The sequence below is a fragment of the Dermacentor andersoni genome, chromosome 7 (assembly GCF_023375885.2).
Source record: "Dermacentor andersoni chromosome 7, qqDerAnde1_hic_scaffold, whole genome shotgun sequence".
In the NCBI taxonomy this organism is placed as follows: Eukaryota; Metazoa; Arthropoda; class Arachnida; order Ixodida; family Ixodidae; genus Dermacentor; species Dermacentor andersoni.
The window spans coordinates 178,815,645-178,842,541 of record NC_092820.1 but is presented as its reverse complement, the minus strand read 5'-3'; the positions used below and the strand labels follow the sequence as shown (position 1 = coordinate 178,842,541).

The 26,897-nt window shown below is 46.6% G+C and overlaps 3 protein-coding genes across 6 annotated transcripts in view; 1 reads left to right on the top strand and 2 right to left on the bottom strand.

The window, feature by feature from the left end:
* Positions 1–26,897, bottom strand: part of LOC126533276 (uncharacterized) — a 389,342-nt gene that overhangs the window by 207,273 nt on the left and 155,172 nt on the right. The window lies entirely within an intron of this gene.
* Positions 19,534–22,877, top strand: LOC129385259 (uncharacterized). Its single transcript, XM_055071635.1, has 5 exons — positions 19,534–19,954; positions 20,018–20,126; positions 20,340–20,457; positions 20,821–21,164; positions 21,557–22,877. The coding sequence occupies exons 1-5, from the start codon at positions 19,689–19,691 to the stop codon at positions 21,803–21,805; spliced, it is 1,086 nt and encodes a 361-aa protein (XP_054927610.1). The 5' UTR covers positions 19,534–19,688; the 3' UTR covers positions 21,806–22,877.
* Positions 22,868–25,823, bottom strand: LOC129385258 (putative nuclease HARBI1). The gene is made up of 3 exons (XM_055071634.1): positions 25,050–25,823; positions 24,818–24,959; positions 22,868–24,305 (listed from the first exon to the last, which is right to left on the bottom strand). Exons 1-3 carry the CDS (start codon positions 25,593–25,595, stop codon positions 23,806–23,808), a joined length of 1,188 nt encoding a protein of 395 aa, XP_054927609.1. The 5' UTR covers positions 25,596–25,823; the 3' UTR covers positions 22,868–23,805.

Below are 26,897 nucleotides of genomic sequence, written 5' to 3'. Positions count from 1 at the left end.
CGGCTTTGATTTTTTTTTGCTCTTTTTTTTTTTCGTTAGCCCACGTCAACGGTTTGTCGTCGAAGGCATTCCGACACAAACAAACAATGCCGACACACTGCGCTTGGACGCATCTGTGCATAGAGAGCGAAGGCTGAGGAAGTTCGGGTGTGGCCATTTTTATCCGTCGAGCAAGGCATTGCAAGCACATCAATAAAAAAAAAAAGAAAAAGAAAAAAAGGAAAGAAATTAAAGCGGCAGTTTTGCCCGCAGGCGAAGGATTGAAAGCAATTGCAAGGTTTAGCCTATACCGCTTGCGCACCTCACACGGTGTTTGTTCTAGCACTACGCGGAGATGGCATGGCACGACGCAGCACAAGAGACCATAGAAGAGTAACTCCGGCTAAAAATCAACTTGCAGCTGCGTGGCGCGTCACCAATCGGAGAGGCCAATGTGCAGATTGCGTCAGTCCGCGACATATCACTCCGCGTCCGTGCTGCTGTCTTTGAAGAGGACGAAGCAGACAACACAGAGCAGACGACGGGCCAAGCTAGTGGTGCGTGCCATTGCGGACGCGTGGAAATGATAGCGCATATACGGCGTTTTTCAGCGTCGCTTTACGTTTGATGAAACTTCAGTGGCGATTTAGCGGTGAATGCGACAGAAATGCATTAGCATTACGTCGCACCTCTTTGAGGCCCCGGATCCATGATTTAAATCCCGTTCATCACCATTACAAAGCGTTGTCCAGAAGCTTACTCGACACATGTCCCGCCTTTCCGAGGGCCGAAGTGAAACTAACGGCGGCACGGAGCCGACAGCCATCAGTTGCACCATTTATATACTTTTTCTCACTTCGGCATTCGTAATGCGAACGCATTAAAAGTAGTAAAAGTGCTTCTTGGGCGACCTTGTTACGCAATTACGAAGTAGTAAAACATTACGAAGTAGTAGACATTACGAAGTAGTAAAAGTGCTTCTTGGGCGACCTTGTTACGCAATGACGCCATTGTAGCGCAAAGAAAACACGAACAAAGCGGACAGGACACCACGAACGCTAAATCTCAACTAAGTCGGCCCATAGAAACAGGAAAATTAGATGTACACAGTAAAGCCTATGCTGTTGTGCCCCACTGCGTGCCTGTCATCGAGACACTGTTTTGTTCTTTTGGCGGACTATGATTTAAGAATTTTCCTTCTTTAAACAGTCGATTCTAGTTTGAAGTAAGGGTAAATTTAGTGGGCAAGCAACACGAGGAACGAGATCGCGATGGAGACATATCAAGTGCAGGACCCCCTTCAAATCTGCAGTGCAGGACCTCCTTCAAAGCAGGGAAGGCGATTCTCGACGTGATGCAGGCAGAGGCCGTGACGGAAGCTGTCAAGGCCTGGGAGATGATTGTTGTGCATGATGATTGTGCATGTTAAAGAACCCCAGGTGGTTAGAACTGAACAGGGTGCCTCATAAGCATATCACCAGACGTAAAACGCTAGAATTTGTTCAATTAAAAAAGAGCAAAACAATGTAGCTGCGTACTTAGGCTTTTTTCTAGGGGTGTAAACGTAAGAAATTATTCTCGAGTCTGATTACTGAGAAAAACATGTTACGCTTATCTCGTATTTCATGCCTAAATGTAATGCCATTCCCGACTGTACGTCCGCTCAACTAAGAAGCTTTTGATTTATAAACGACAGCTTTCAGTAATCCGGTGCACTATCATAAGAACAATACTGAAGCATTTAAAGGAACGGCATGCCTCAGATACACGTAAACATATTTGTAGATCTGCCGTGTTCGTTGTAGAAGTGTGGTACTACATTGGGCACCCAGTTTTAATGGGTTACAGTCTTGCAGACATGGCAAGACTGCCAAAAAAATGTTTTCCTTCCCTGAATAATGTTTTCAGATTTACGGGCTGTCCCAAAACGGGCCGTTTATATTGATTGACAGCTAGGAACTTGTTCACCAGAACCGATTAGCAACCGTGCGTGTGTTATCAGGAACTGTGTTATCAGGAACTGAAAAGTGTTATCAGGAACTGGTGCGCCTAGGCGTACCAGCCACGTATCTCCAGCAGCACAATGATTCGGAATAAGAGTCCTCACTTGCATCGGCCCCTCATCTTCGAGGCTTCAAAAGAGCTGTTATTCCTTACATTAAAACGCGAACGGCTATTCAATAACTTTTAATAGTGAATTCTGAAGTCGAATACGATCCGAATAGCAAATACCATTCGATTAGACTATATGTTTCTACTTCATTTCGCCTGTTGGCACGTTGAAGGAGATCGCCAGTTAAGCCACAGAGATTACTTTGGTAAAGACTTCCCGGTCTCCCCGATTGAGTCTGAGTACATAAGCAATATCTTGTCCCTAACACTGTTGCTCATATGAACGTCCAATTGCCTTGGTTCCTTTTCTTGGAAAGTCTATTGGTTCACCTGGGGCTGGTGCAGCTTAAAATGAAAACACGCTTATTCCGGACTGGAGTTTTCACTTCTTCAATAATTGGATTTAGAATATTATATAATTTTTATCTTGCATATATGTCATGGAAATATATGTATATGTACCCTTAGATTTACCTAGAAGTACATTGGTCATGTGCATCTCTTCGCGCCGCTCAGTTAATGAACCTAGTTTATTTCACTATAACATTGTTTTCTTTGATCATAGTCCCTGATCAATATTCCACCAACAAGAAACGAGCGCCACATGAGACGATATCAATAACTTCTTACGTAGCTTCATGTTGTAGATAGGCGACCTCTGTGGCAAGAATTACGTGTTACATTTAGAAAACAATGTTAAAAACAGCAGTTCACCTGGCTACAATTGGTACAAGCCCACAAGAGTCGCGGGCACACCGATGCAAGTGAAACATTTTACTGCACAGACTTTCTGCGAGAAAAACTGGGCGTCCGCCAGCGTCTTCGCGACGAACGCGCGCTCGCTGGCAGACGACGAGAGCAAAATCTAAGACGACGTATTGTGTAACACATGCCTGAAATATATATACGTGGCAAAAGTGTGTTAATCAAAATTTGCAGTGGAATTAAAGCACTATCATAATAGCGTGCGCGCGCAACCGGTCTCAGGGCCCGCAGCGAAATTACGTTGAATATGCCACGAAGCGCGTCTCTGCCCCAATCCAGTTCGGTCGCAGCGCCCTCGCAAAATTTTTCCACACGTGGCGCCTCAGCGAGCGAGCGCCGTTCGGCCCACTCGACCATAGTCTAGTACACTAGTAACTAGAATGAGGGAAGCAAAGTGCAACACCTCAACGCCACGGTCCACCAGGTTGTGTCCCTCCACGTGCGACAGGCAGCCTCGTAAAGCCTTAGGCCTAAAGCGTCGCTACCCTGACAACAACCGGCATCCCAAAAACAACACCCAAAAATGGGCTCAAAACAGGCAGCCGCGAGGAGACGACAGCTCTTCTGAGATGGTCCTACCCCGCTCGGTGCACACAGCATCCGAGTGGTAGGCGCCGTCCCCGACCGGTGTCGGGTCGCCCGGTGCCAGGCCGCAATACCAGTCAGCCCGTAGCGGCACCCGTGGGCCGCGCTCACCCGGCTCCCAGAACTGCGACTTCATCAGAGTCAACGAGATAGAAGAAGCTATTTACATAAGAAGTTCGGTGCACCCCACGAGGCTTCCGTACTCACTCGCTTCAGGCTTGCTAATGCTCCGTGGGCGCTAAGGCTCGCTCTCCCAGGATGCAGATCACGTGGCTCTCGTACCGACGAATGTCATTTAAAAAAAAATCATTTCCGAAAAGGCTTAGCATGTTGAAAAGTTCACACACTACAGCCACCATCGCTCCGCTCAAGAAAGCACGCCGCCGACGCTAGCGATCAAAATGCACGCTAGCCCTACGCTTCGGTTCAAACAATGGTCTCGAACGAAGCAAAACTGTTAAGACTATCGTCCGATGCGTATCCAGCTTTTCTGGACACGAGGGTTTAGTTCGCGTGAGTGCCACCGCGTAGCGTACTGACCGTAAACTTTTCAAACTTTCCGCGGTGACGCGTGATGACGTCAACAAAAGAAAAATAAAATAATTAAAAGCTATCCCTACGCATTGAACTTCGCCACAATGCTTGTCCCGCCGGCGTTATCAGTGCTCTTGATAAAGCGTAGCCGCTCGTCGCCTGGAAATGACTTATCCCAAGAGCATTCAGTCGCGACGAGCAATGATTGATTCTGGGCTTTTGATACGGTTCTTTCTTTTCTTTTTGATTTTACGGAGTAAACAAGCTAGGCTAACCGTAAATGCCGTTATATCGGCATTTCGCGGCAGCCTTTCTTCAGTCGGCGCACATTCTTAACGTCCTAACATCCCGCAGCGTCTACGAGAGACGCCGTCGTGGACGGCTTTTGACTTTTGACCTATCGATTTCGTTAAAGTGCCCCCATTATTTCGCTAGGGATTTTGCTATCGGCACTCATGGGCTACCGCCGCAGCTGCAAATCGAGATGTGCTTAAGTATTAAACATATACACGGATATGTTGGTTTCGCATCTTGACGCAAAAGTCACGACACAAGAATTGAGCAAACTGTCTTTTTGTCGTCGTCCGTTATCATGCTATGGCCGAATCAGCTCGCATTATTACGTCAGATTTACTGGCCACCAGGCCAGGTATATACCCATGGGTATGACATATGCAGTACTTGCCGTTAGTTTCCAAAGTAGTCTTCCATGACGGTTATCCACGTGCAGGAAGGAAGACCGCTATTTAATATTATTGTGCAGTAATATATGCGGGATTTGTATGCTCTCGATATTGTCTACCATGTTGCCGTTCCGCCTTTATAATATAGCCGCAATGTATACTAGCAGCTATCGAACGCCATACAGGCTACCCACGTACTCAAAGACCTCGTGCACAATACCTGACACTTACTTGTATTCAAGAGTTGTGCGACTGCCAAGGACAGACATCCTTAACGAATGTTACATAACACATTATGGGGTTTTACGTGCCAAAACTACGATCTCATTATGAGGCACGCCGTAGTGGGGGATTCGGGCAATAATTTAAACCCCTTGGGGTTCTTTAACGTGCGCCTAACCCTAAGTACACGGGTGTTTTCGCATTTTACACCCATCGAAATACGGCTGCCGCGGCTGGGATTCGATCCCGAGACATCGTAATTAGCAGCCGAACCCCCTCCAAAAGAATAAGCAACTACGGTGACAGCCGGCACGTGAGACAATTTGTTCCCATCCTCGTTGCGCTAGAATCGGTACCAGTTGTCGAAGAATGACGAATGCACTGTATTTAATGTGATCGAGTCCGCGTCCACTATTTCCGACCCGAATCACACTGTCACGACTGATGACCAGGCATGTCGCTTATACGTGCAGTCCCGTGATAGCTATCGGGCGCTGGCGTCGTGCACAGGACCTACGTACTCGACCTGTATTCAACATTTGCCGACATTCTCGCCTTATTTCGCACCATTGCGTTTCAGCCGAACTGGTTCAACAGCCAATTTATTTTTGCCATAATTTGGCCACCCTACGTTATGGCTTCTTACTTTTAGGTCATCTTTTATATTTAGGCTAATGTTTTCCCGAGATTTCCAGCGGTTTCGCCTTTCCCAAAATTCCCGCATTTTTGTCGGCCTCTGTTTATATTTTGGAGGATTTTTAATAGACGTTGAAACCATTGTATGGCCCCCTAACCACGCTGCTCAAAAAGTCATTTTATTTCCCTGAGGTCTTGTGCACCCTTACAAAAAATGACTTTGCATACATTCATGCATACATTCACGTACACACATACACACACACACACACACACACACACACACACGCATATATATATATATATATATATATATATATATATATATATATATATAATGTTGCTGCGCGACCGGCCGCTCGAGTCACATTGCATGTAATCGCGGGCTACTTCACGCTCGGAAAAACACTTCTATGGAGCACGTGTTGAACAGAAAACTGTATCGGGAGTTTCTAATATTGCTTTACAATTTTTCCATTGAGAATTTTCATCTAATTAAAATAATTGAGAAATTAATTTACATTAATTACGTAATCAGGGGAATGCAAAAAATAATCTGAGTGTCTCCAAGCGATGGAAAACAACATTACCTTGGTTCTCTCCAGCTACGTAGCATTTGCATATCTTAAAACCTGGCTCAATACCCGCCGTGGTTGCTCAGTGGCTATGGTGTTTGGCTGCTGAGCACGAGGTCGCGGGATCGAATCCCGGCCACGGCGGCCGCATTGCGATGGGGTCGATGAGGGCGAAATGCGAAAACACCCGTGTACTTAGGTTTAGGCGCACGTTAAAGAACCCCAGGTGGTCATAATTTCCGGAGTCCTCCACTACGGCGTGCCTCATAATCAGAAAGTCGTTTTGGCACGTAAAACCCCATAATTTAAAACCTGGCTCAAATTAAGTGAAATATTCCGTATACTTCTTTGCAATTCGAATTATTTTCCACGGTTTTCTATATCACCGCCGGTGCAGGCCATAGGGTGGGACGTCACCAAAGGTCATGTTAACTTGTGCGAACAGCCCGTATACCGATTGTGGTAAGGCGTGAGATGAAGTATAAAACAGCCGATACTGTAAAATTCTGATTGCTTCAAGTTTACAAGGGGCCTATAGATTGACAATAGACAAACATCGTTAATCTGGGCCCAACCCGTGTACGCTGTAACCAAGCGCCTGCAGGTACCGGTGGATAATACGGAGCTGCGTTTGATATAAGCCACTGAAGTTGTATGCAGCGGAGGTTGCTGTAGAGCCTATTTGTAGGCTTTAGTATACACATAGTGTATACTTCCGCATTTGTTGACCACATGATATGATCTACGTAGTCGCTCTCGGCAATCCCAAGATAGTCTTCACAGTTGTCATAGCATCACTTTTGCGGCTGTAGAAGAAAGAAAGCAAAACGCCGATCCAGTTATGATAATAGATGTTATGAACGCCAACTTCAGCTACGAGTGGATTCCAAACAGGCATCAAGCTAACAGCGCAGAGACTCGTAATGTTTGTAGCTGACAGCGCGGACTTTGTGAGTGTGCGATGAACCGATATCGCGCATGTGGTGTGCGCGTTGTGTGTCGTCCGATTCTCAGATACTTTTCACATTGTCTTCATATCTCGGATGCATCACTAACATCGGGCGGTTTTTGTTGACTGATATCCTGCACTATAAACTCATCAAAGTTTCTCATTCCCTTAAGATATGTGCCAAATTCTCTGAGCCCACCCAGTATTTCGCCGGCGGTATTCCTGCGCAGCCACGCATATGAGTACCTCAATGCTGTACTGATTGCTTTGACCTATCATCGGAACGGAAAATTAGCACTAACATACGTGCGGGCATCACATTTGGCGGTACGCTGGAAGGTAAGCTACAAATGCGCTGTATTACTCATCGTCGCTGGCGATAATGCGTCTGAAGCGTCTGAAGGGCCCTGTAACGGCTTTTAGAAACAGCGCATTCATCCATCCACACGATAGCCCACAGCGTTTGTAATACAACCTGCCAGCGCATTTCCTTCGTCCATGAAAAAAGATGGAAAAGAAAAGCAACCCGTACCGGCGCGCATGGCGCGCAGAGAGGGAGACAAAAAAAAAGGCGCGCGCTTACACTCCTCGGAGCTCTTGCGCATGCGCGGTGGTGCGCCGTCTGTCCACCTCAATTTCAATGCTCAACGAGTGCGCCAGGCACGTACACGCTTGTAGCGGTGCGCGGTGTCTGCGTGAACGTTGGTGAATGTGTGTCTTCTTTGTGGCATCACACGTCAACTACACTGAACGGTAAGCTCTAGCAAAGATGTCTTGCGTCAATAGGTCATGATTATGTGAGCGCATTTCGTAGCGCGAACCGGCTGCATGTAGCGCAAGCGACTCGGGCAACTCGGGTATTAGCGGCGAGAATTCGGAGTGGTGCCCTCTCGCGAGTGACGTCACGGCCAGGACGCCGCTCGCTCCGGCTCGCTCGGCTGCCGTGCGCGCTCGTTTTCTTGGTGCGTGCTTGGCGTATTGGCGGCTTGAGCCGTATTTACAGAAGGTTATTTCGGATTATTTCTGTTGCAGGCGTAGACAGCAGTTTCTTCTTTGAAACCGCGTGAGTGATGAAAATCTGCGATTTGGATATCGCAAGCTATGTAGCGCTGAAGGGGTCTACTGGTCTTGCAATGCATATATGCACCCTGTCTGTTCATAAATTTTGCTTAAAAAGAATGTCTTCAAGTCCAACACGCGAGGTTATTTATGGTGCTCCTCTAAATACTTAACATTCCTTTATTACTTAAGTATGAGAGACATAGCATTTTACATGGAAGAAATACCTTGATAAATCCGTGTTACAAGGACACTGCCTAGCGAAGCTTTCATCATAATTCTTATCACTCTGGCGAGTTGTTTTAATGAAATGTGGCAACTGTATTAAGGCTTAAATAGAAGAGATAGGCGCACATTTTGTGTGAAAAGGTTTGGTACTACTTTCACCGTTCTCTGCAATAGGCACCCAGAAACGCATTGACTGTTAACACGATGGCGCATCGTGTAAAGTATATATTTCACGAATACCATATCAGCAATCACATGAAAGAAAATTTCGTGTTTAAGATCGAGAAGCAACCATATGCCAGCGATGAAATGTGTCATAGTGACCCTCAGGAGCTTTTATCGACGATATGGCACACCCCTCCCGCAACGGAAGCAACCGACATTCGTTATGGCTAGGCGCGCATTGTTCGCGAAGCCCAGCAGTTCACTACAACTTAGAATTGAAACCATGAAGTAGCTCTTTACAGCTCCAATTACAATGCCTATCGCATACTCGAGGCACTACAGCGCAGCTTAGGCTGCGTTGAAATGGAAAATGCAAACACATTCTGCCTCAACATGGCTCGATCCTGCGTTGTTTAATTACACAGACTGAAAACTATTTGCTTCATCAGTGCATAAAAGAAAACCTCGCGTACCCGCCTCTTAAAGAAGCCACCACAAGTCTCACATGAACACTTGACCTCCAGTGGAGAACAATTATACCTTAAATATGTGCAACACTACAAATGAATGGGCCTTCGGCTTCTTGCTGGCTGCAGCGAACCGGTCTAAACGGCATATTTCACTCAAATATTTCACCGGAGCAGCCTGTGTCAGTTCTGCAAACAGATTCATCATGTCTGTTTCTCAAGCAAGAAGCACCAGTAAATTGCTCAAGTGAGTTGAACCTGTAGCACGGGAAGGGAATAAATATTAGTACATTCCTTTCTGTGTGGTGCACACAGCTGTCAGCCACAATCAGCTTTGCTTCAAGTTACCGCCACTTAAATTTAACAGATGACGAACAGCCTAATTTTGAAAACCAGTTAAAAACGCAAGTCGTGCTGGCCGAATCTAACCTGCAGTGGTAGTTAAGTCCTCGTGTTACTGCCGAGGGTTTCTGTGAAGAAATGGAAAAAAATTCGATATTATACCGTGAACTATTCGTCGTGAGCAAACATGTTTTAGCGGGTTAAAATCAAGATAAATGTTGTAGAAGTCATATATAGTCAGCGTCTAATTGTGACACGCATATTCCACCATGATGGGTATGGAATCTTAACTAGACTCTTATCTGCTGTGCTTTTGTGTCTATGCTTTTATTGTTCACTTGAGCTACCACTGGAAAGTGTAGATCCGCGCATGAAAAACCGGTAATGAGCTGGTCTGAGTTCCCTCGGGTGGCATTATAGCATTGCCTTGGAGAAATATATTGTCGTCTAGCAAATAAGCTCCTTGATAACATTTTCGCGTACGACGACATCGTAAAATATATATTTGAGAGGCCCGCCATAAGTATACAGGCATTGGGAACGAGAGCGAACAAACGGAAACACTGCAGAAGGCGTGCGGACACCGCCAGAGCTGCAACAGACGACAGGCGCGAGTCCGTGCCCTGACGTCACGCGAGCGGCGCTCGCAGCGCCCCTCTAGGTCGTTCTCGGGGCTAATAGTGTCGGTTTGTCGTTCACATGATTTGATAACGTGCTCTTGTTCTCGCTTCTACTGTACGGAATGTTTTACGGCGAGCGATCGCTCGGGCTTGTTGATTTTAGGAGCGTAAGAAAAGAAGTACACCATGTTTCAACTTGATACTGAGCTGCCACTAAGCGGATTGTGTGTGTTGGGCAGCCAGTGTGGTAGATCTCATTTCGTTCTGACGCTCGATCCGGCTGCGATGAATGCTGCGCCGCATGTGTAATGAAATTCTCGTGACACGCTTTACGTATATATCTCGAAATTGTGTTAGCATGAAGAATTTTCAAACAGACACGTATAGTTGAATAACTGCTAGCGTATTCGGATGAAAGGCCGTGTTTGCGGGGCATGCATCAGCAGTGTGTGCGCTGCTCTGTTTTCGTATAGTTTAAAAGTGGCAGTATTTTTAAGGTTCCTGGCAAGCAGCCTAATAATTTTGGGAAGTTACCGCAAGCAAAACACGAGACTTGAAGAAATATCGATCAGAAATATCTAGATTCACCCAATCTATTTATATGCAACCACAAACGCTTTTGGAGCATGAAACCTGCGATAAGCTCAGTCACTCGCAGCTTCGCAACTTAGCTGAAAAAATGAGAAAACAATAAATTAGTCTCTCCGGGAAGCACCTTTACATGTTTCAAACTGAAGGCGTTGCGTTTGACGGTAGTTGGTAGATTTGTTTTTTGTCTCTTTTATAAACAGTTTAGCAGCAGAAGTTATCTTTCGGGCTATATGAAAAGCGTTAAGCGCCTTTCGATGCTTCGGCGTTATGCAGTTTACGTGCTTTAATCACTAGGCAGCTGCTCGCACAGATTCGCATCTGTGCATGGTATGAGGCCCTTGTGCGTAATAAGTGTTCCGGTTTTCATTACTGTTGCATGTAGTGCCGTCGTCTTGGACAGACTGTATACTATATGCGCTGTACAAAAGAAAAAAAAGAGCCAGGTTATCCATTTCGTGGCCTTTTCTTAGTAGATAACGCACAGATTACTCAAATAATTTAGTGGACATTGCATTTGTTCTACCCTTATCAACACACCTAAGAGATCGTAACATGTTTTAGTTTATAAGTAACCTTATCAATACGCCCCCATTCATGCGCATTCTACTGAACGTGTGGCAAATGTATTCATATCGAAGTATGAGAAAAGAGACATTACAGACTGTTCGAAGCGGAAATAAATTGCAATTCTTAACGTGATTGTTCAAAACTGCACTCACTATGCTGAGCATGTTCGTTCGGCACGGGCATATTGCATTAACACCTGAAAAATGTGCACAGTCCAGTCGGGTATCTTTGTTTCAACAATTACTATTATATGAATAGTTTGGGATTCTCGCATTTCTTTTATTTTGATAAGTACACTGTGTGTCACATGAACCTGTCTTGAAACGAAACGTACCGTTGCTGGCACCGGCGACCATTACGGTTGTATAACTGCTTATCATGCTGTAATATAACGAAACATCATAATGGTACTGACTCGTATTGCCATGTAGTCTTTAGTCAGAGGTAAACAAAGTTAACTAGAGGCATAAGTGATGAGAGCAAATGATATAGAAAACTACCATTGAACCGTAAAGATAATTCATTGAATAGTTTTCCCTCACCTTCAGTGGCGTAGCCAGAAATTTCGTTCGGGGGGGGGGGGGGGGGGGGCGGCTCACTTTGCAGCTCTGCCTACTCCTTATAGAAATTATCGAGGGATCAAATACATTAAACATTAACAATAGCTGCGTTGCCATTGCCGATAATACTGCAAAAGAATTCTTGAACGCTACGCACTGTCAAGACAAGTAAAATATACTTTTCTTTTCATAAAAGAATATACCCGTAAGTCTCAAAAATTGTGCCCGAAATAACTGATATCAATGCTTCTATGTTTTCTGTATATTTAAGAAGTAAAGCAAATATCACACGAAGTTTAGAATTATATCAGTTTGAAACCAGCAAAGCAGTGCATGGCGCTGATATGAAACATGTAAAGGCCATGAAATGAACAAGTTGAGGACAAATATTTTAAAACAACTTTGTTAGCCTCCCTGCCTTTCTCTCATTTGCATCTCTCTCTCTTTCTCTCTCTCTCTCTCTCATTCAAGAACCTTGTTTACATTTGTGTACGTATGCAACGACCAGGGAAAAATTTCACTGACGCTGTCCTTTGCTAGAATGTATTGCGCAGAAGCAGCTGCCACCGGTCGTGTATTGCGAGTAATTGCTCCGAAATTGTAGTCGCAACAGAGAGCACATATAAAAAGCAGAAGTTCTGCAAAATATTCGAGGACGAGTCCAATGAAAGTGAGCCAATGTGAATATAGACAAACGGGGTACTTTATTCAAAAGTAGTCTCCATGAGCATTTAGACATTTGTCCCGCTGACTAACGAGTTGCGTGATTCCTGTATGATAAAACTCCTTGGGTTGTTTCAAAAAAAAGTCTGCAACTGACTTTTTCACGTCATCGTCTGACACGAATTTAATTCCCTTAAGGTGTTTTTTCAGATGCTCCAAAATGTGGAAGTTGCAAGGCGACATGTCTGGGATGTATGGCGGATGTTGAAGCGTTCCAAACTTGAATTTTGCCGGTTTTGTATTAACCACATCAGCGACGTGGGGACGGGCATTGTCGTGGAGCAAGATGACTCCATTCCTCAATTTTCCACGTCGTTTGTTCTTTATTGCGACAAGCAGCCGATCCAACGTTTCACAATATCGGAAATGATTAATAGCCTCTCTAGGTTTAGCAAATTCGATCAACAATGGCCCCTGACAGGCACGTATACCCAAGGGGGGGGGGGGGGGGGGGGCCCGGGCCCCCCGAAATTAGGCGGCATATCCCCCCCCCCCCCCATCAACCACGCCACCACTCCTCACGCACATTCCTAAAGCGCCGACAAATCAATCTACTTGGCGGTCAACATTTTACCGTCTTTTGCTGTGAAAGCAGTGTATGACTAACTTCTGTAGTTTTTTTCGGCGTCCGCTCACAGAAAAAATCATCATGTGGGCCGATCCTGCATGGTGATAGTGAAGAAAGGGTCCAAGATCAATGGCACATACCCCTTTGGACTCGGGAACCTACAACGCGCCCTTTGGAATCTTCGGGACGGGCCCATGTATGGGGAGCTCTTAACGCCTGCTTCGCCTCCGCCGCGGGTGGGCCCGGTATTGTAATATCTTCGGGATCGGCCTAGGTATGGGGAGTTCTTAATGGCTGCTTCACCTTCCCCGTGGGTCGTTCCGGCATTGCACTACCTTCGGGATCGATCCACGTATGGCGAGCGCTTAACGCCTGCTTCACCTCTGCTGCGGGTGGGCCTGGTATTGCAATATCTTTGGAATGGCCTACGTATGGGGAGTTGTTAACGCCTGCTTCACCTCCGCCGAGGGTAGGCCCGGCATGGCACTACCTTCGGGAACGACCCACATATGGCGAGCGCTTAACGTCTGACTCACCTCCGCCGCGGGTGGGCCTGGTATTGCAATATCTTTGGAATCGGCCTACGTGTGGGGAGTTGTTAACGCCTGCTTCACCTCCGCCGGGGGTCGGCCCGGTGTTGCACTATCTTCGGGATCGGCACACGTATGCGGGGTGCTTAACGCCTGCTTCACCTCTACCGCGGGTTGGCCCGATAGTTCAGCACAATGCGTTGGCGGGCTAGTTGGTGCGAATCCATGAATACTTTGTTTAGCGCAAAACGACAGAGACAAGAAAGACGACAGGACAAGGCGCTACTCTCAACTGACATCATTTTATTGCGTCACTCCTTTATAGACCGCTCAAACCAGAGGAACATGCGCAGTGAGCACCATGCGGTGGAGCCACCAACATCCGATCCCAAGAGCGCACTCATGCGACAGAATCCAAAAAACCAAATTCAGCGCTGTACAAGGTTAAGGAAGGCACACTAATGCACTGTGACCCCAAAGACTGAATGAAAAAAGCTTCCGATAACTCTCGGGCGGTGGTGTCACGGCTCTTTTTCAAAATCGTGGTATCACGAAACATGGGTTTGCACTTGCATGTTTTACAATGCTGAGCCAAATGGGAACCTGTGCCTGTTGGTATGGATCGCTCATGTTCTCTAAGGCGCTCGTTAACACAGCGGCCTGACTGCCCTACATACACTTTGCCACATGACAAGGGAATCTTATAAACCACACCGACTCTGCAATCTACAAACTTCACGTGGTTCTTTTCACAATCAGGTTTTTTACTTGTTTTAGAAATACGGCTGCACAACATTGACAGTTTCTGAGGAGCGGAAAACACTACCGGAATTTGATATCTAGTGGCGACATTCTTTAGATTGTGAGCCACTCTGTGGCAATACGGCACAACTTCAGGCCTCTTCTTTTGTATGATGCGGTTACTTTTGTGCCGTATTGCCACAGAGTGGCTCACAATCTAAAGAATGTCGCCACTAGATATCAAATTCCGGTAGTGTTTTCCGCTCCTCAGAAACTGTCAATGTTGTGCAGCCGTATTTCTAAAACAAGTAAAAAACCTGATTGTGAAAAGAACCACGTGAAGTTTGTAGATTGCAGAGTCGGTGTGGTTTATAAGATTCCCTTGTCATGTGGCAAAGTGTATGTAGGGCAGTCAGGCCGCTGTGTTAACGAGCGCCTTAGAGAACATGAGCGATCCATACCAACAGGCACAGGTTCCCATTTGGCTCAGCATTGTAAAACATGCAAGTGCAAACCCATGTTTCGTGATACCACGATTTTGAAAAAGAGCCGTGACACCACCGCCCGAGAGTTATCGGAAGCTTTTTTCATTCAGTCTTTGGGGTCACAGTGCATTAGTGTGCCTTCCTTAACCTTGTACAGCGCTGAATTTGGTTTTTTGGATTCTGTCGCATGAGTGCGCTCTTGGGATCGGATGTTGGTGGCTCCACCGCATGGTGCTCACTGCGCATGTTCCTCTGGTTTGAGCGGTCTATAAAGGAGTGACGCAATAAAATGATGTCAGTTGAGAGTAGCGCCTTGTCCTGTCGTCTTTCTTGTCTCTGTCGTTTTGCGCTAAACAAAGTATTCATGGTTGGCCCGATACTGCATTATCTTCAGGCCGACCAGCAGCGTAGGTGAAACACTTTGCTTTTCGTTTGAGAGCTTTGACTATCGTCAGCTTTCGCTGCCATTACAATCTTCACAGAGTGGAATGGTTGGATGGATAACTGGTTGGATGGATAACTACCGCCATCCTTTTGGATGGCGGTAGTTATCGGCGTCTCCTGGGATGTGGAGACCAGTTTTCTGATCGATTCGGTGCCCGCGCTACTAACTCAAGATGAATTCAGGCAGGGCATAGTTTATTGTTTTAATTATAATATTTTATTTTGTTTATAATGCCCAACAAAATTTTTATCTGACCATCTATTCAACGATCACGCGCATCGCTGTTGCTTCCTTTGTTCAACCTTCCTTATTTAGACTGATGCAGGGGCCAGGAAAGGGATTCGGTTCATAGTAAGCTGTTCTGTATGCTCGTGGAACGAGTTGTTGACGGAGAAACTCTCAGTTGCATATAAGTTTTTTTTCTTGCTTCATTATTTCCTCGAGTGACGGCTCGCCGCGACGCTGGCAGATCTTCGGAACCATATATCCGCGATATGGGTTAGATAAGATGGCAAATTAGATATTGCGAAACAGCGTCCATCATCAGACCCCGCAATAACCGTTAAACCCATAAGCAATATGACTGTCACCCGTTACCTCGGCTGGTTTTTCCCTAATTGTACAGCACTTTTCGTGCAAAATTGGCAACTGGAAACAACAGTCGCAAGGAGATGAGAAATTAAGCGATCTACTAAGGGAGAAAGCCACGGCAACAGCCAAACAGGGAGAAAAAGCGAAAATTGTTCGTGAAGATATTTATGGATCAATATCTTTTTATTTAAAAAGGAAGTAGAGAAAACGACACTGGAAGTAGAGTGTGTTGAATGACGCTTCTACAGTTATGAATCGAGCCGCTTGACGTAGCCACTTCCCTGCTGTGCTAATGGGGCTGTTTTTCTCACCTTCCGCGGTGCCCTCAGTACGTCTAGAACCCCACAGCGTCCTGCGCTCTACGTGGTTGTACGGGACTGGGCACCGCGAATCGTTACGGAACTTCCCAAATAACAGCACGAATCGGTTTTGGAACTTGGTAGAGCAGTAAACGACGGATGCAAAAGAACTGTGATTGTTCCGCAAATATATATTTGTCTATAATTCTTCCAGAGCTAATTCAAAAAACGCTACTAGAAATCTTTATTTGGCACTTTCGCTTGTTAACTTGTTCTTGGGAAGGTTTCTCCTGCGCATCTTTCATGCGCGAGTCCATTTCATGTGGTTCTTTGTTTGCCAAGTAAAGAAGAGGTGTATCTCACAGGTGTACCTGTGAGATACACGTGATTTCAATTCTCTTTTGCGGGTTTACGCGTCTTTATGGCGAATGGTGAGCATTATTCACATTTCTATTAGGAAAAGTACCCTCTCCCTCATTTGCATAGAAATATTACCTTGGGTTGCCCCCCCCCCCCCCCCCCCCCGAAAGGAAATCCTGCGTACGTGCCTGGCCCCTGACGATCGAAAAAAAGTCAATACCACCTTTCCGGCAGAAATAACGACATTTGCTTTGCTTGGGGGCGATGAATTCAAATGTTTCCACTGTAAGCTTTGCCGTCGTGTTTCAGGCTCGTAGTGGTGGCACCATGATTTGTCCCCGGTCACAATTGCAGACAAAAAGTCCTCACCCTCATCGGGATACCGTATTGGATGAGTCAAGAGCGCCGAACCTCTCCGTCTTCTGGCGGCGGTTCAAAATCTTGGGCATCCATTGCGCACACGAGAGCCGATAACCGAAATGTTCATGAATTATGGTGTGACCCGAACCGTGACTGATGTTCATATGCCCTGCCAATTCATCAATGCTTAACCTCCGTTATTGTCTAGCCAGGCTTTGTAATTGTGTTGGGGGTGGTTGCACGGTGGCTTTGGCCTGGTCTTCGATCGCCTTTTCAACTTTCACGTCCTTCTTTGAACCGTTTGCTCCAACGCTTTACAGTGGCCAATAAAATGCAATGTTCAAAGTACACTGCAGCCATACGGGGACTAATTTCTTTTTGTGAAACATCTTCATCTGTCAAAAACCTCACGACACCACACTGTTCAACTTTTGGAGTGTCCATTATGTCACACAACCATGTTCAACCCAGTGTATGAGAGCATTAAAGAACCTTGATCCTCACACCTCTATGCCATTTTTGTAAATAAGAGATGCCGCTGTGCCACGTGTATGCCTCGCATATAATGAACCAAGCCATTATTGCGCAGGGTGGGTTGGCTCACTATCATTCGACTCGCCTTCGTACATTAGAAATGCGAAGATACAATGGAATATACAACTGCGAAGATACAGCTTGATAAAGGGCAAAAATGTCACTGGAAACAAAGTTCACTGTACATATACACAAAACTTCTCAACAAGATATTTAACTATACGTATAAGTCTCCAATAAATATACGTATCTAAGAAAAAGTCACTATATATGATGCGTCACACAAGGCAAATAAACATGTTGGTGGTGGTCGGGGTAACACGAGAAAAACGCATGCGCTCTGGCTAGCTCTGGCAGCCCGCGCGTAGCGAGAACAAGAAAATTGAAGAGGCTCAGTGTATCCTCGCGAATAAAAGTCCAAGTAGAAAAATAAGCACGAACGTAGTTACCTTTTCTGGCTTTAGTTTCTTGACATGGATGCTTTGGCGCAGATGAAAATAAATGATGATATTCTTTTCTGTGACATGACGGCACAAATGAACCACCGCAACGCTGCGTCTCATCGGACCTCGCTGCGTGTTTTGTCAACTTGTCTGATAGTGTGCTGATTTGGCTTGTCTCGTTGTATGGTCCGATGTACGACTTTAGAAAAGCCAATGCTTCTTTAGCGTCAAATATTTATAACGAGGGCCCTATAACGCAAAAGTATTCCATGCAGTATGTTTTTATTCCAATCTCCTGACGTCAAATTTGCGTAACCGTCGGCGCAAGCACCGCGCGGTCAACCACACGGTTGCCTGAACAGACCAATCAAACGCTCTCCTCGTTCATAGGTCAGTTTTCTTTGTTTGAAAAACGAATAACATTGCCTACACTGAGCGGCTTGTCTTATCTAATTGGCTCAGAAGAGGCGAGCAGCACGCTCAAGTGGAGAGGGATTCCATGGGGCCGAGCCACTGCACTGAAAATTGATAACCGGATGGTGCCGACGTCTGCGATTGGTCTCTCTCCATTACTTGGCTTGCGGTGGCTCGTCGGCAATAGCGGCGGCATGCAACGGAAGCCTAATAATGACGCGAGAACGGATCCTCAGCAAAGAATAGTTGGCAGAACGAGGTCGTAAACGTGCCGAAAGTGCTCGAAAACGTTACACGGATACGCAAAAACCTTTATTATACGCAAAGAAACCAGTGCGCTCCGGCAGGTGCGAGTCCAGTGCCTGAGCGATCGGCGGCAGCCATATTTTATTCCTTTCGGAGAGGGGCAGCCTGCGGCTATTCAGAAGAAAATTCAGTTCTTTTTTTTTTTCGGCTCATTAATGTACCTTTGACGCGGAAAGTTGTTGCGGTTTTGTGACGTCGCGTGAGAGACAGGTGAAGTGGGTGCAGCCCGAAAACTTTTGACCAGTAGCCGAGGGGTAATGGCGAAAAGGCGTCAAATCAGAAATAACTATTTTTCTTTTGTTCGGTCAAGTCACGCATAATCATTGTGTACAGGGGTGCGATTTTGTAGAAATGACTTTTTTCATGCCAATGCCTTCTCGCGTGACGTCACCGATTTTGGAAATTGTGTGTACGTAGGCACGACGTTTTCTTGGATCGTCCAATCAGAAGCTCCCTTCATTGGCCGGATGTTTCTTTCGTATTCTCTTCTCTTTTTCCGGGACTGTATAGCAAATTTGTTTTGTAAAACGGCACTTAACAAAAGCGGACTTCCATGCTGCGTAAAGCAAATTCATTTTGTTACAGTACAACGCAAAAGCTGCCGCAGTCCAAAGAAATGCAAACGCAAGTGCTCTATTTTTGAAGTCGTAGCCACATAGTAGTCGGATGTGCATCCAATCCATGCCGTTGAGCGCAAGCAAAATGGCAGCCTTTGTTTACCTGTGAACAGCTGACAGCCCCTAGCGTGTCTGTCTGAACAGCTGACAGCCCCTTGCGTGCCCGTAATTGCGGCCCCGCCCCCGTCAGATACTGATTGAGGTGAGTAATTATTGCTCGTGTAGTGCTTGCATTGTCGTGTGGTTTTCGCTGCATGTCTGACGTGTGATAATTTCTTCTTTAGGAAGAGCCAAGAAGAATTATCCGTAGCCCCCGAGGTGAAACTTTGCAACATAGTGGATCGAGAACTGTCAAGGCATTTTCCATAGGGCACCGCCATGACATAACGATAGCTTCCTTAAAGTTATCGCTGCATCGGTAATACTTCCTGCACTGATACGCTCCGAGAAAGAAGCTGCTACAACATTAAATGTGAGTAGTGACTTCACCTTTTTTTACATTAGTGGTATAAAAAGGCAGAAATAAGTCGTAGTGAGCACTTTATGCAGGCGCTTAGCTTAGACAGAATGTTTGCCTCTAAATTTCTTACTGTGCTGCGGGCCGGCTGAAATTCCCAATTTGACAAAGAGAAAATGGCAGCAAAAGGGCCGCGGGTGTCCAAAGAGCAGGCGGCTATTCTCGTGCAGTTCATCGAGCAGCACCCATACCTGGCGAGAGCTTCTACAGAGTTCTCGCCACGTATGACTGCTGCTCGAAAAAACGAACTGTGGGAGGAGGTGGCGGCGGTGCTTAACGCACAGGGGCCAGCCGTAAAGGCCACCAGCCGTTGGCGGAACCATTGGGCCAAGATGGCCCATAAAGCGAAAAAAGAAGCGGCCAGGGCCGCGAGCGAGAAGAGGTGAGCTTCTAATGATGCTGACAGTAACGTAGTTTCACGTTGTCGTTGTTGCCGTGTTTGCAGGGCTACTGGAGGTGGCAAAGTGGGTGGCGTGGACGGCCGCGTCCTCGACGTCCTTATGAGGACAGGAGGGGTCCTTGTTTCCCCCCCTGAGTACTTCCCCGATAGCGAGGTGCGTACATTGGATTTAAAAAAGTGTTGTTTGTGTGACCTGCTGTGACCTCACAAATTTTCAGCATTACATTGTAACACAATATTGCAAAATTTTTAAGCCCTTTTTTTTGTGCAAGTGACAATATAGGTTATGTACTCTGAGCAGCAACTTGTGTACATGATGCGCATTGCACACACTGCTCGCAATGTCTGAACACTACTCTGATTGCAGGACGAGGCAAGTTCAGAGGAAGCTGCAGGGCCCAGCGGTTCCCGCAGAAATCTACCAGCGACAACTGCTTTCGTGGTGTCGGGCCCTGCAGCTGTTGCTGGGCCAAGTGGCCTTACACGTAAGGCAGTGACCTAGCTTTTGTAGTAGCATTGTTGTTTGCAGTTGCTGTATGATCTTGCTATGAAGTAAAGTACGTCACTCTGCTGTTATTGCCGTTGTGTCGAACATCCAGCTCTCATTCATGGAGGAGAAATGCAACACTACAAATGACATCATGTTGTAATAGAGATTCCTTGTGCTTCTTAAGGGTTACTGCTACCAGCAACTTTCTGTGGCATCTTTTGCTCTAACTACCTGTTTTGTGTATCATTTTTGTAGCTATGCAGCTATAATGACATTTCAAAGTGACTGGTTAGGACAATCAATCTGTGTAGGTCGGATAACAGTGAATGAGCAGTCTTTGCTTTTGCTTTGCATGAAGAGCCACCGGCTACGCCCCAGGTGCTGCGGCCTACCACCCAGGTGCCTCAGCCAACCCCGCAGGTGCCGCAGCCAACCCCGCAGGTGCCGCAGCCAACCCCGCAGCTGCCGCAGCCAACCCCGCAGGTGCCGCAACCAACCCCGCAGGTGCCACAGCCTACCCCCCAGGTGCCGCAGCCTACCCCTCGAGAGCCACGGGCACCCCGTAGACAGCCCAGGCAGCAGGAACTTGATGGTGCTGTGATGACGGCTACTGCCGCATACGTTCGCCAGAGCCAGTTGGAGGAAGCCAGAGTTCAAGAGGACACTCGCTTCCGCCAACAACTGCTGGAGCAAAACCGGCAGGTATGTGCAAGGCCACAGATGTATATTTTTCTGCGTATGAAATTGATGAGCATATGACCTCTCTAAAAACTATATTAATCAGTGAACAAGCATAATGTATACGTGTAGTCCTGTGGTGATATCTTGTACACATTCGCGTGATATAACATGTGTAAATATCTACGCAATTATGTGGCAAAAAGAAAAAAGTGGCGTTGAATTCAAGGAAGCAGGTATAGCAATGTAACACATCTTAATGGAATGCGACGGCACAAGTTTGATGGGCCAGAAAGATATTTCCAGTGTTTGAATATACAATGACAAGACAATAGCCTGCAAATGGGGATGAATGCAACACACAAAGGCCCTGTTAAGCTTCTGTAATTAAACTAATTACACATCTTTGCTAACAGCACCACGAGGCCCACCTGCAGAGCCTGCGGCAGCACCACGAGGCCCACATGGAGAGCCTGCGGCACCTCGGGGAGGAGGTGGCGGCAATGCGGGAAGTGGAGTCTCAGCGCCTTGAAGTGCAGCGGCAACGCCTCGAAGTGGCGCGTCGGTCGCACGAGACCAACGAGCGCCTGCTTCAGCTGCTGCTGGCTGCACTGGGGCATGGTGGCAGCCAAGCCCCTCCCCCCTCTCAGGCCCCACATAATTAAAGGATGCAAAGGTAGCATAGGCAAGGAATTTGTAACTTATCTTAAAATTTGCTGATGTATTAATGATATGAAGGGCAAATATTGCTAGTTTGCAAATAAATAATTGCTGAAGTCACCCTTTAATGCAACCATAAGTAGCATAGCCGTTGCAGCATGAATTTTTTCTTCAAGGTTTACTTCAGCCATAAGAGCGTGCACACCATCAGGCTCACCTGCAAAAGTGCCTGTAGGCCTGGTGTGTGCGGGCATTCCGACTGTGGCGCTGCAATTTTGAGGTGCCTAGTTATTGTCATGTCAATTTAAGCACGACGCCACACTGCAAGTGTTCTACAATTTAATCCTTGTCATCGAATGGTGAAATTTTCAGGCCTTACTATAATGTCGAAAGCAACCTGTCAATATACACAGCAAAAAAGAAAAAAGTTATGAAAATTCCTTGCCTATGCTCCTTCTTTTCATTTGTAATGTTTATTTTTTGTTTGTTGCATATGCATATTTGTTTGTGTCACTACGTACTGAGCTGGAATGTCTCTTTTCTTGCACATCTGTCTCATTATCAAACAATTTGTTGTCATTCAGTAATCTTTCAGGTTGTGATACATTGTATTTTAGCCCTTGTGGTGCAATTTGTGTGTAATATTTATGCAGTTTGTCTTACTGAATATCATAATATGGTGCTATGGCTCTTTCAGTTTGAGCGCCACAACAGCATGTTCCTTTCACATGTAGTGATGTACCTATACATTTCGCTGTGATAAATATTCGGTTGGCATGTGATTTAAGCACCTGCTCATTTCTGTTTCTGGTGCAGTTTAAGCCAGTTGTTATTACTGTGTACTTGTGCAGTGTACAACAGTTTTCTTAAACGATGCATGCCGTTACCTGTGATATATTACGATGCAAGAACAATGTGATCCGATATTTATTCCAACGTGTCTGTGATATGTTGCATAATGTCTCTACTACTGAGTACTCATGATTCTCACACTTCTTCAATGTAGAGACTGTCGCATGTGATGTGTGCATAAACAAGTGTATGTTGAAGACTGAAATACAGAAAGGTGCAGTTTTCCTCTAGTGCTTTTATTTACACATCGCAACCACATTTCTAGTGCTAGCTTGCACTGTACAAATATTACTGATTAACATTGCTGAGTTCTGCTATATACAAGTGAGGTCACTTTGTTAAAATCTATCAACTGCTCGTGCGTGCACACACTTCACGGGAGCCACAGCGTTTGACATGTCGGATGACCAGTTGGACGGCATTTTCGTCACTCGAAAGGAACTTTGCCGTTGTTGCGAGACAAAATGGTGGAGGACCTAGAAGCTGCGCGTGCAACAGCACGTTCCATGGAGCGGAAGGTGTGACGTGCACTGTACATCTTGGCTTCTGTGAGCTTCTCTGTGCTAGTAGAAAGTGAGGAGACAGGTGCTTATGTCCATCAATGCGTAAGGGGATACGAGTAAGAATCGGGCTACATGCATCTAGATGACGACAGCAGCAGCAAGCAAATTGTGGCAGACACTTTGAATATGCACTTATTTTTAGCTTGCTTTCAATCTCATGTCACCTCTAACGATACTGTTTTACTTACTATAAGTGCAGGCTTTACATAACCCTTCACTACACAACTTTTATGTACCCACCGTGGTTGCTCAGTGGCTATGGTGTTAGGCTGCTGAGCACGAGGGATCGAATCCCGGCCACGGCGGCTGCATTGCGAAAACACCCGTGTACTTAGATTTAGGTGCACGTCAAAGAACCCCAGGTGGTCGAAATTTCCGGAGCCCTCCACTACGGCGTGCCTCATAATCGGAAAGTGGTTGTGGCACGTAAAAGCCCATAATTTAATTTTTTTAACAACTTTTACATTTCTCAACAAATCATGAATGCTTTGCATTACGCAGACATCAACTACAACTTAGCACGGGAAATGTATCTGCAATTTCACAGCATGAAATGCACAATGCAATTACTTAAAACTGTGTGCATGCACCTAACGATGCTGACGCTGCTGTTGACGTCGCAGCTGCCGCCGCACGCTCCTCAAATAACGCATGTGCTGCGCACGGGTTGTTCCAAACATGCCAATGACATTGTCGCGAACAGCCCGCCCTCTCAAGTAGTGCATTCTAGAGCCCGTGTTACGGGGCAGACTGTGTGGCATGGGGTCGCCGTTATTGTCAAGCTCACTACTACTACTGCCGCTGCTGCTGTCGTCATCACTGTCATCGCCTGACTCGTCGCCTTCAGAAAGGCGAAGGTTGTGCAACACAGCACATGCCGCGACAATGTTGGCTGCACGTTCCGGCTCGTAGAGGAGGGTGCGATATCGCTGAAGACAGCGGAAACGGCTCTTTAAGAGCCCAATGCACCTCTCCACTACGGAACGCATGGCGGCATGTGCTGTGTTGTACTGCCCCTCGGCTGTGTGCACTGGAGGATGGCCAGGAACCGGGGTAAGGAGCCACGGCTCCAAGGGGTAGCCACTGTCACCTGCACAAAGATGGAAATAGTACATTGAGTACTCCGCTGACGAGAGGAAAGTTGTCAACTGAGGAAAGCTACAGCATCATTCAACAAAGGTAGACTTCAGGGTTGCAAGTCCCAAGTAAAAGCACGAGTTGAGCATGTCCATACCCGTCACAAACTCTTAACCAATTTACAAGTGTACGCGGTGCCTGCCACAAACAAGAAATCAACACTTGTTGGTGCTATCAATGACAGTAGTAGCAGTAATGTGTGTTCATTTCTTCTGCTTCTGGCAGTCACTGGGTGCAGAAAGCACTAATACGTGTTGCTTTCGTCAGCTCCTCGCAGACACATAATGTGCTTGTAACTTAACACTTCGAACATTGCCAATGGTGGCAGTCAATGTCTTAATTTTCTTTTTTTACTCCGGAATTACTGATGTTCTTGTGGTTTGGTTAAAAGTTTGGGTTGGAGCGGACACGGCGTTCTGCGCTGCTGAAGCGTGACTGCGCCAAAAAAAAATGTTTTTTTCTCACCGAGGAGGTATTCCCCGGCATTCACGATGCGCCCCGCTTGGAACCGCCGGCGCAACCATGTCGTCCGCCAGACAAAAGCGTCGTGGTCCGACCCCGGTCGCATAGGGTCCAAGGCCAAGATTTTCATGTCCGCGTCGCAGATCTGAGGTAAAACGTAAACCAGAGAAAGTGCCCGTTGGCAAGAGCAACGTAACTTTCAAAAAGGATCGCAGAAAACGTGAGTTTTACTTACGAACATGCAGTTGAGGGCGTAGTATCCCTTGCGGCACATGAACACAGCCTTGCGCTCACCCTTGGGTGCGATGATGGCTATGAGGCTGCCGTCTACGCATCCGATGACGCCGGGGATAACGCCGCGCCGAAGGAAACCCTCCTTCACGGCTGCCTTTTCCTCGGCTGTCTTTGGAAAATGGACCCACTTGTTGCGGGCCCCTGCGTTCACGACAGCCTCTGCCACACGTCGCACGCACTCGCTCACCGTCGACTGCGACACACGGATCGTCTCCTCGCTCCCAACGGACGCTTGGAAGCTCCCGGTAGCAAAGAAGCGCAGCGCACACAACACTTTCCGCTCCACCGACAGTCCCGTCGCTCGCTCAGCTTCTAGTTCCCCCGCCAGTTCCTCGCACAACAACCGCACCGTTCCCTTCGAGAGGCGAAAACGCCGTCGAAAATGGTCATCCGGCATGTCAAACGCGTCGTCTGGCTCTCCCTGTTCACGTCGGCGACGGCGAAGAGCCACGGCCATAGCGATCAGAGGGGCGGCCATTTTTTTCATGCCTTCGGAAACGACCCTGCCTCTGGCCGTTCCAAAAATCCGTGCCTTTTGCTCCGCATAATGAGTGCCTCAACGTCACGATGACGATTACAGTTTTTGCGGGTTCCTGACGTCGCGTGATTGACAGACAAAATGGGCGCGGCCCGGTCATTTTCGACCAATGGCTGCTCAGTGATGGCGGCAAAAGGCATGGAAAAAGTAATAGAATTGCTACAAAATCGCACCCCAGGTCATATCAGATGGGGAGCTATCGCGCTTTTCGTGGCGTCGCGAAAGTACTTGACCAATCGCGGAGAGCTGATTGCTGAATTGGAATAGAAATGTTTGGAATAGTTTTACGTTATAGCGCCCCAAATATAAACCCACATGGTTCCGGAATTGAAAATCTAAAGCACTACTCTGGAAATGTCAATACACCTTTTGCATCAAAAGTTTATGAAAACCTTATACCCATAAAGTTTCAGAATTTAAATCCAAGCGCTCCCTATAGATTCCGCGGCCTCCGCGAAATGCCGCGACGAGCCCGCTCGCCGTCTAAACGCCTCTGAAACTTTGTGCTCGGACGGAGCTCCTTGGCGTTACCGCACGCGACTCCCTGTGCATGGGCGTTGCCGCGAAATCCAGCCCGATTGCGCAATGTTCGCGCTAAAATGTCTTTTCGAGCGTGAAAAGGACATTCAAGACAAAATCGAGCATGATTTCCGGCGCCGGGGGTTGCTTTGGTCGGCGGCGCGTGACAGTACGACAAACTTTCAGGGGGGGGGGGGGGGGAGGCTGAAGCCCCATAAGCCCCCCTCCACCCCCTCCTGGCTACGCCCCTGCTCACCTTGTTGCATTTGCTTTACGTGTGTGTCTCTGTGTCCTTGTCTTCCGTGCTGTACTCGTGTGGCCATCAATTACGAATTTGCCCAAGCCCTTCTCAGCTTTATTAAACAAAGGATTCAAGTCAGTTGAATCTAATACTGCATGTCAAGTGACTAACGTGTTATTCGTTTTATCTAAATATTATGGACTCGCAGTACTTGGCAAGCATTAAACCACAATATTTTTTTTATTGCACTTAAGCTGCGGGCGTCATAGATTGCCAGAAAATTTTCATGAAAACAGCCAGGGAAGGCTTGGAAAAAGATCGGGAAATTTTAAAATGGCCACATAGGTATGCTGTCTTGTTATGTCATACAAAGTTTCCATAGAATCTCTCTGTTAAATATATTTTTAAAACGTTTCACCTCATAAATAGTTGAGGGAAATTGGTTCCATTTATTGAAAAAGAAAAGAAAGTCAAGCATACTGACAAGGCAT

What these genes read in the sequence shown, in the direction of transcription:
- LOC129385259 (XM_055071635.1), top strand. Translation starts at nt 19,689, where the DNA reads ATGGCAGCAAAAGGGCCGCGGGTGTCCAAAGAGCAGGCGGCTATTCTC. An exon ending in AGGGCCGCGAGCGAGAAGAG is followed by an intron (nt 19,955 to 20,017) that starts GTGAGCTTCTAA and finishes CCGTGTTTGCAG; the next exon opens with GGCTACTGGAGGTGGCAAAG. An exon ending in TGCTGGAGCAAAACCGGCAG is followed by an intron (nt 21,165 to 21,556) that starts GTATGTGCAAGG and finishes CTTTGCTAACAG; the next exon opens with CACCACGAGGCCCACCTGCA.
- LOC129385258 (XM_055071634.1), bottom strand. Translation starts at nt 25,595, where the DNA reads ATGAAAAAAATGGCCGCCCCTCTGATCGCTATGGCCGTGGCTCTTCGC. An exon ending in ACGCCCTCAACTGCATGTTC is followed by an intron (nt 24,960 to 25,049) that starts GTAAGTAAAACT and finishes GTTTTACCTCAG; the next exon opens with ATCTGCGACGCGGACATGAA. An exon ending in TGCCGGGGAATACCTCCTCG is followed by an intron (nt 24,306 to 24,817) that starts GTGAGAAAAAAA and finishes ATCTTTGTGCAG; the next exon opens with GTGACAGTGGCTACCCCTTG.